General features: G+C 45.6%; 3 protein-coding genes across 3 annotated transcripts in view; 1 reads left to right on the top strand and 2 right to left on the bottom strand.

The window, feature by feature from the left end:
* The window catches only part of SARC_02194 (hypothetical protein), a gene marked incomplete at its 5' end in the record, with an annotated part of 8,245 nt that extends 1,944 nt beyond the window's left edge, over nt 1–6,301 (top strand). The window contains 9 exons of the mRNA XM_014304048.1: nt 163–384; nt 761–1,109; nt 1,628–1,810; nt 2,272–2,347; nt 3,160–3,538; nt 3,997–4,284; nt 4,755–4,880; nt 5,329–5,580; nt 5,814–6,301. Coding sequence (XP_014159523.1) covers nt 163–384; nt 761–1,109; nt 1,628–1,810; nt 2,272–2,347; nt 3,160–3,538; nt 3,997–4,284; nt 4,755–4,880; nt 5,329–5,580; nt 5,814–5,940 — 2,002 coding nt within the window. The 3' untranslated portion in view covers nt 5,941–6,301. The remainder of the gene's footprint in view (nt 1–162; nt 385–760; nt 1,110–1,627; nt 1,811–2,271; nt 2,348–3,159; nt 3,539–3,996; nt 4,285–4,754; nt 4,881–5,328; nt 5,581–5,813) is intronic.
* A 689-nt stretch (nt 6,302–6,990) lies between these two features.
* Nucleotides 6,991–7,227, bottom strand: SARC_02193 (hypothetical protein; the record flags this gene model as incomplete). Its single annotated transcript, XM_014304047.1, has 1 exon — nt 6,991–7,227. One exon carries the CDS (start codon nt 7,225–7,227, stop codon nt 6,991–6,993), a length of 237 nt encoding a protein of 78 aa, XP_014159522.1.
* A 299-nt stretch (nt 7,228–7,526) lies between these two features.
* On the bottom strand, nt 7,527–8,712 carry SARC_02192 (hypothetical protein; the record flags this gene model as incomplete). The annotated part of the gene is made up of 2 exons (XM_014304046.1): nt 8,537–8,712; nt 7,527–8,362 (listed from the first exon to the last, which is right to left on the bottom strand). The coding sequence occupies exons 1-2, from the start codon at nt 8,679–8,681 to the stop codon at nt 7,527–7,529; spliced, it is 981 nt and encodes a 326-aa protein (XP_014159521.1). The 5' UTR covers nt 8,682–8,712.
* Nucleotides 8,713–9,239: the final 527 nt, after the last annotated feature.

The raw sequence follows: 9,239 nt of genomic DNA, 5'->3' as shown, positions 1-9,239 counted from the left end.
TAGATACATTATCAGTCATTCTTGTGGTCCTCAACGACGGTGAATAGCGCACTTCGACTATACCTGCGCTAGCAGTTGTTTCGATGTATTTAAGCTATCGAGCTTTCAGAGGAAACATACTAAAGTCCGCCTTCGCTCTCTTCATATGTCTCACAATTGCAGTAATAAGCCGGATGCCCCTTCAGTGTTAGATTCTTACATGCTGGACGATATGGTCCATAATATAGCTTCACTGTACTTGTACTACAACGACGAGGCCAGTCTAAAGAACTACTGTGTCGAGCTATCTGCAAGTCTGTATGTTTTCGATAACCGTAGAGCCGTCAGCTGGCTGGACGACCCTGAGACAGTCGAAACCAGAAAGGAGTGCAATCATCTTCCCAAGTATGTGTGTGCGTGGTCAGGCTGTGCTTCTGGGTGACCTATGCTGCGGTCTATTGGTGCGAGTGCATGAACCACTGTTTACTTTCTCCTCTCAATCCCTTCAACGCAGAGGGTTTTCTCATTTTGTGTCTTCTGATGTCCTGTTGCCTGGTTTACAAATTTATATGCCTGATATAATGAGAAATACGCGTACTGCTGTCAAAGTATATAGATCTGATCTACTCCACTTCGCTCGCACCTGCGTAATGTGGGAGGAAGGCTACAAGGTACTTCTCAAACGCTCGTTCTAAACTGATATACCACTGAAGGCTTAGTGTAAACGCGAGACACTTGCCACCAACTGATCCTACCCACTCGCCCCATACACCCCGTACAGATTCATTAACCGCAAACACTTTGTGGACAACCTCTACACGTCGCGCGTGCGCAGCACACACTGCTGCGGCAACACATACCTCGTCGGTGACGAACAACCCGCCACCCCCACCACCTCAGCTGCACCCGCGCCAGACATCACCTGCAACACCGACAACTGCCAGTACACCCGTAGCGAGAGTGCGGGTGAACATCACCAGAGCTTGACCCCCGACAGTGAGCCCAGCCACTCGCCCCAGCGGCAGGTCAGTGAGACGGAGTACATCAGACGGCTGTCGTCGCAAATGGACGGCAATGACACATCCGATGCGGCCTATGTGACCGCAAACGAGGACAAGAGCGAGACGGAGGTGGGTGGGTGGGTTGGTAGGGGGGTGTGTGTGTGTGTGTGTGTGCGTGTGCGTGTGTGTCATGAATCGATAATAGACGAGTATGAGACTGTTGGAAGCTTAAAGGGTGTGTGCAACGGAGGTGTGCATGTGACGGTTGTTGTTGCAGATGGGCGGCAGTATCACCGATCTTCTCTGCGGATGAGCGCAAGAGCGTGCGTGGGGTGTGTGTGTTGTGGTGACCGGAGTGGGAATGTGCCTGTACATATGTTACATAGCTATTTGACAACCGTTCGTGAGGATAGCTGTATCTGCAGGTTGAGTTCCCTGTTGTTTTGGCCTTTATATTAAATGCTAGTTCTAACCTCTTTCAAATGGTATGCTGCGATTGAACGTGTACTATAACGTCAGGGGTTGTAAATTGTAGGTTTTTGTCGTTGACTTTTGGTTCAAGCAATACCGATTTACAACGCAGCCTCTTATCAGAAGTTTTATTCATTGTCGCTGATTGTCCGGCTCATATACCGCGTTCATCACAGTCGGAGACGAGTGCGAGGCGAACTGTAAGCTCGAGCTTCGATAGTCTCAGCCACTTAGTAAAAGAATTCGACACTGGCATCGAGGTCATGGACTTCAGCAATGACACTGAGACGTCGCAACGACGAACGAACAGCGCAGACACAAGACGATACCAAAACTTTCGGTCTATCGACCCCACCAACGTATGTTGGTTGTTCTCATACCCATTTATATATATATATATATATATATTATATCTATCTATTACTACATCTATAACTAGTGTGTATGTGTGTCTGTGTCAGTTAGACTTTTGTAAGCGAACGTTCTGGTAATTGAAATTTGCAAGTGACTGTTCTAGTGGTGTTTGATTTTTGACATCTTATTCTTATATGACCTCATCGTGTGTGTTGTCGATACACGAGGACAATAGACATGGGTGATCGCTGTGTTTATCGATCTGCATTCGTTGCTAGGCGACCGATCTCGTGATAATTTAATCCTCCTGTCAATTGTGAAGTTGTGTTCCTGTACTTACAACCCGGAGTGTACCCCTTGGGAGTTACCTGTCTGTGTTATATCGTTCTAAAATGTTCGCATTCTCAACTCGCTCATATTACATACATGGTTCTCCCAACGCAATTATATGACATGCGTTGTGCAGAGACCTAACCGCGTACCCAGGAGAGCAGGAACGGCGTCAGAGTCGAATGCCAATGAATTGGCCGACCGAGAAGCAGGTTTGTATTGTCTCTCCCTACTGCGTTGTAGTACCTGTGTGTACTTTTATATTGTCCATCTATATCCTCCAATGGTGAGTGGTTATTGTTTAGTAGGGGATCTGCGAGTTGTGTCCTGTAAACTTGCAATGGCGAACGGCTAACGTTTTGTGTCAATATTCCATCTCACATCTTGGACTTGAACAAAGGTGGGCTGGTAGAGTTTAGTAGTCAATTCGTGCGTCTAGATCCTTCACATCTACCCTGGTGAACGTTTATGACATGCTCAAGGGTGTAGGAAAATGGATATCGGTTTGTAATCGCGAGGGGTACCTATTTATACAAAACGTAAACCGGTTTTCTGTCTCATACTACAAGTATATATATATATGTCTTGTCTTGCCCACTATCTGGTCTATAGTATTACCTCGTGAATCTTTTTTTATGCGGCATAGTTGTAAATGTGTCCGAATGGTCCGCAAAAAAATATATAGTTCAGAGCGGTTGATATCTCAGTCACATTCTATGTCATTCAAACTTCGTTCCATCGTATAAGCTCGATATATCACCGGCTTACATACACGTGAACTCGATAAGCAACACTCACAACTTCTGCATTCCGAATTTATATATATATATATATGTATATATATGTATACATATATATATGTATGTATATGTATATATATATATATATATATATATATATATATATATATATATATATAAGTATAGATGCATGTATAGATGTATGTGTATATGTATATGTTTATCTGTGTGTTTGTGTTGCATACATATTTTGTACTTACATTCTCAATCCTTGCTGCTTACAGGACCTGCCTTGTTCGCCGGTCGCTACGCCGCCGACCAAGACTGTTTCCACAACACCACACAGACCTATTCACAGCAACAAGCCCTCCTACAGAAAACCGACGGGAACCAATCTTACTATGTCACACAACCGTGTAGTGACAGTGACCATGCACACGCACACGCACACACACACATAAAAAAGGGTGCAAAAGAGTCCCATTCCCCGCCCTGGCAGACGTTGGGTGGACCTGCGCCCGCGGCGCATGCATCGACTGTCGGTAGTTTCAGTAATATCAGTAGTGTGCTGGAGGGTGACGACGTCGATCTGCCGGTGACAGCCGAGAGTGTGCAGGCGCTGTATGATATGTTTGTGTTGGAGCTACTCAAACTCACACGGCGGTATGTCGGGTACATGTTGGGGGTGTGGGACTGTGTTGCGTATGGGCAATTAGCACACGTGTTGGGGTCCGGGATTGCGTGCATCAAGGTATAACGTGTGTGTACGCGTGGCGTGATGTGTGTTGTGTGCTTACGGTCATGTCTGAAGTGTATGTTATTTGTTTGTGTACTATTGTGTGTGTCGACTATTTGTGTTCATGCCACATATTACATGGTATGTGTGTATGAATGGCGTGTATTGTGTGCCGGTGGCTACGCTAAACGGTGTGGAGTTACTGTATGTGCTGTATATAGTACCACGTCTTCGCTCCTATGCCTGCGTTGCACTACCTTGTGTACTCTTACAACAACAAACCACCTGTACGCTACCTTATAACCTCGTATCTCTCTTAACCGTTGGGTCTAGTACGCCAACTAGTATGACTAACCCATCTGCCCTGGCACCCCTGCACCTACAGCCTGCACGGTCTAAGCGAATACGACACCGTCACATCGCAGCAACTGCTTCCGTGCCTCGCGGAAGTCGATCTCACGCTGCTGAGTCCCCGTACCATAGCCCGGCTGGAGAGCATGCTGTACAAAGCAAACACGTACAGGCAACCAAACCGACAGGTGCGTTTGGCTGCCAGGCGCACTATGGACAAGCTCTTTCCGCGGGGCATGTATGCGCGTTATGTGGTGTCTGGGGCTTTCAAGGCGATACTCTACCCGTGGAACGTGCCGTACTCGCTGTACTGTATGAGTTGGTATGTTTTGGACCTGCACCAGTGGGTCTGTATGTTGTTGGTGTTAGCAGGTGCATGTATCGCATATACAGGCAGTGGAGGTTACTGTCGGTGGCGACCATATACAATACGTTCAAACGTTTCTCCTCAGCCGAATGTGTGAGGGATTAGCATCCGTGTAGGCTGATTTAACGCGTGCGTTCTCGTTTGCACGGTACTTTAAGTTAGTACTTACATATCCTCTAGCGGTATACACGTGTGTATTGTACTTTATACTTACGTGTGTATTGTACTGTATACTTACGTGTGTATTGTACTGTATACTTACGTGTGTATTGTACTGTATACTTACGTGTGTATTGTACTGTATACTTACGTGTGTATTGTACTTTATACTTCCGTGTGCATTGTACTGTATACTTACGTGTGCATTGTACTGTATACTTACGTGTGCATTGTACTGTATACTTACGTACCGTTCTGACTGGCAGTGACAAGCTCAGTGCCGCAGGGCAGTACTTTATGTCGACCGAAGTGGCGGTGAGCCTGCAGCACGCGGCTGCACTCGACCGACGAGAGAATGAGACACGCACGGATTTGATTATGGACCGGGTTAGGTGAGTCAAGTTGGCACGTATATTTATCAGAGTGTGTTGTGTGATGTCTGTTTATGTACATCTTCACGTATGGAAATATGCGCGTTGTTGTGTGTGTCTACTATAATACCGCCGGGCGTACATGTGTCAGCATGTGGTGTGTACTCCATAGTTCTGGTACACTCATATGTGGTTATACGGATCATTCTAGTAGTAACAGCAGGACGCGTACATACATTGGTGTAGAAGGCGAGGCCGTCGACTGCATGTAACAGCTGTCAATAAAATGAATTGACCTTCACGTGTATCACGCCGCAAGGACAATCCAACCGTAATCCTCTACTGCTATTCAAGGTGTTGGCTTCCAATTAAACACCAGATGGACCATTCCGTTTTAACATGGCCTGTGGTTCTGTATTCAAGGCTCCGTCCCAATTGACCCCAAAAATCCACCTACCACGACCCACAGAAACGTGGTACAGAGCGCGTACACCAAGGTGCAGACCCTGCGCCACCAGAGCGACGCCGACGCAACAACACCGGCCGAGCACCAAACAATACCCCAGCGCCCACTCACCTACTACGAAGTGGTGTACAGCCAGCTGCCCGATAGAGAGGACTGTGAAGCCTACGCCAAGCAAAGGTTGGAGACATCGCTGGTACGCTGTGTGTCTACTGCGACGAACGCCGCGAGCTACTTGCCGTGGAGATACTTATCTGGGTATGTGTGTTGTGAGCTCTGGAAGTATTGAGTCCAGGACGCGTGCGGGTTAGCTGATTTGTGGTAGAATGCTCAAAGCGTTGTATGTCTATGGGCCAGCCTGTAGTGGAACCGGCTGCAGTCCAGCTGATGATATCGGCCTGGTAGTGGTGACTGTGACACTATGCACTATTCGGTTACACATCATAAACCAAGCGGTATACTTACCTTGCCTTACCTACTATCCCATACAGGTCCGGCATGGTTGAGGAGTTCCTGCACGAATCTACCATAGGCCAGTACTATGAGCAAGTGGTGGCGAAAAACAAGCGTGATGTCGAGGAACCTGTTGAAATACAGACTCCTGGGAGCTGTGCTTGAGTGTTTTGGAAGTGTACGCATTTCATGTAACATAACCGTTAAAAATGACACGGTTTAGTATAAATAAGGCCTACTGATGTTATATGCCCGCATCTGGTCGGGTTGCTGACTATTAGTAGAGGCGGCATACGAATGCTCATGTAAGTCGAACAAGTACCGGCTGGACGGTTTCGAAGACTCCGATAGAGAGACAGACCTTAGAGATTGCTATGAGTAATGGTTGTATCTGGAATATAGATTATGTATATGAAAGCTTATATACACGCGTGGAAAAAGTCCGGTTTGCGTACATGTACGCAAAAAGCCCCATATACGTACATGTACGTAAACAAACTCCCAATATAAAATTTACAATCTTGGATCCTGGAGGCTGACTGTTCAAATTGATATTATGTGTTCTTTCAGGCTTAAGCCTGTGCATAGTCTCCAGATATACAGTCTCTATCTGCGTCCCAGTCACGGACACTACGTTATTCTTTGGTTCTCGTTGGCTCTAGTCTGTACTGTGCCCAGCGTCGCTATAGTGTGCTGCACAATCTAGTGTTCCGACCCGAGTGGATCGGCCTCCTAATCAATTCCATCTGGCGCTAGTCTGTGCAATTGTCTTTGTGAAGATTGTTTATTTTTCTTCGAAGTGAAATATTGAATATTAAGAGTGACCAGACAGGTGACCATTCGTTAATTCATAAACGGCAGGTTTTCCCTGTTTAATATATATTCACTGTTAACTTGGCATTGACAGAATGTTCTACGTTCGCAAAACACAAAAAGAAGTCACTCGGATCCAGTGCACGTTTCCGTGAACAGTGAATGATCTCCAATGGACAACCCTTGGCGCGGGCAATCCCGTGTTGTGTTTGTGTGTGCGTCTGTGTGTGTCAGCTAGTTGACTCTGCGCGTGCAATACAGCTGCACATACACACCTCGTCCGCCCGTTTCAGGACCGTTGTCTCCAGCGCGTTGCGGAATATATTAAAGACCACATTCTTGTCTCGCAAGAACAGGAGTTGCTTTCCCGTCTATCCTGTGCATGTTAAACTGCGCAGGTTCTTAAAACTCGGATGATCCGCACACCTGGGCTTGGTTCATGGGCGCGTTTGTGTGACACAGGCTGTAGACCTGGGAGGTCCGAAACTCCTCCGCAGACAATACGAAACAGTGCTTGCTGAGCTCGCGAACCAGTGTGGCGCCAAAACCGGACAGTCCTTTGGCCTCGCTGGTGAACCTGGATTCGCCGTAGAGGATGTGTTTGGCGTTTCGCACCACCGGATTGCGCAGTACGATCATACGCGATTACACAAAGGGATGGTTTCTTATGTATTCGTTTCCCTAGCCACCAGATATGTATTATCCACTTAAATACAGACGTCAAAAAGGGTGGTTTGCGGTTGGAGTCGCTCGCACGATGTCTTGCTGATTTTCTCAGTCTCATTTGTATACTCTTGATGGCATTCTCGATGCTTTGATTGGATCAGATAAAGTATTTGTCCATTGAAAGGTGCATATTGAAGTATTAAAATAATATAGAATCCGCATAAGCTATTTAGGTATTGAGTTTGAGTATATCGATAGACGATCTGTAATCCTTAAGCCACATGCGTAGGATACGGAGAATCACTTAATGACTCTGACTGTCTCGTATCGCGCGAATCCTTCTCGGTATCACAGTTACTACCATAACCTTCACCATTTTCCTCGTCTGTGTATCCTATGTCAGTATATTCTCCCCATCCTGAGCTCGCATTTTTTTGGGTATGTGTGGGCCCAGCGCCGACTGTTTTGTCCACTTCACTTTTTGTCGTATCGCGATTCCGGTCACTGTCGAATATGAAATCTGATTCACCTTCGCTTACCATATCTGACCCTATTTCTAAATCACTCGAGATGTTACTATCATCTGTGAAAATATCAGAACCTGATACCTCATTGTCACCTGTGTTGATTTCACACTCGCGCTCGCGTATTTCACCGCTTGCACCTTCGCTAAAATCACTTTCAGTGTATTTCTCACTGTATGTTGTCTTCACGTCGCTTTCCTCCTCTTCAACTGTTTTCTCATTCTCTCCATAGTTGTCGTTTCCAGCGTCTACTTCTTTGCCGTCCATTGCAACCGGTTCTTCGAGTTCATACGGTTCATTGAGTTCCTCGTTATCCAGTAGTTCGAACGGTTCCCATGGATATGGTTCTGTCTCATCAGAGGTACCGAATTCTTTGTCCATGAGCCTCTGTGTGTATCTCTTTGTTTCCAACGCGAAATTACATTCGCACGAGTGCTTCTTCCGGTTATGCGAAAGTGTCTGTAGTCTCGATTCATCCGTGTGTGTATTGATATTTTCATTGTTGAATGTGCATACACATACACCAACTTGGCGATAGCCTACGTCAGTGTCACCTGTTTTAGCTCCGAATTCATATACCGGCTCTGTGGATCATAAATTTGATGGAAACCCAGTTAAGATGCGCACAAGACTCGTGGGACATATTTGGTGATGTTATTCCGTTTTCCGATTTGTCAGTGTATCTCACGCGTACATAGAATCAATACTTATTGGCTTTTAAAGCGACACATACAACTAAAAGAACGCACAGTACTTACCTAAAACCTTGTACGAGACTATCCCATGTCCATATGCATTTACTATCTTGTCGATTTCCAGCTTGACGTCAGCATTCAATCGGTGCATAATTGCGCCTGCGACGTGTGTCAGGTATAGGACGGTGAACCCCATAGCGACTTTCATGTTTATGTCTTGAATATCAGTATGCCCCACGTTACGCCAATACGATAGCACATCAATAGTGATGGGCTATTATACTAAAGAGGGTCTACTTTGTGATATTTACCATTGTGATAAAAAAAGGTTTGTGCGTTGCTAATATCAAAAGGTGTTGACCTAGTTGTATGCGCCAATGAAATCTCATAATTTGTTGGTTGTCATAGTTTTGAATTTTATTGAAAAACGCTATACAAATAAAATTGTCAATACAAATGTTCCTCAGGGTAAAGTCTCTCGGAAAAATTACTTTTGTCGCCAGGAAGATGGCAAAAGCATTTTCTAATCTACATACACATGAGTCCAAACTTTACGAGTTCAAGGTCCTTCGGACAATAGTCCGATAAAGCTTGTTATTCCATTCTTCTCTCTCTAGAAGGACAAGGTTCAAAGTCAAAAACTCGAAGCATGAACACAAGGTGCAAATCGACACATGCACACGGTAAAATATATATATATATATATATACAAACACACGCACACACACACACACACACACACACGACACACACACACACANATATA

Source organism: Sphaeroforma arctica (assembly GCF_001186125.1).
Source record: "Sphaeroforma arctica JP610 unplaced genomic scaffold supercont1.96, whole genome shotgun sequence".
In the NCBI taxonomy this organism is placed as follows: domain Eukaryota; class Ichthyosporea; order Ichthyophonida; genus Sphaeroforma; species Sphaeroforma arctica.
Note: the sequence above shows the minus strand (reverse complement) of the source record. Positions and strands in the feature narration are given on the sequence as shown.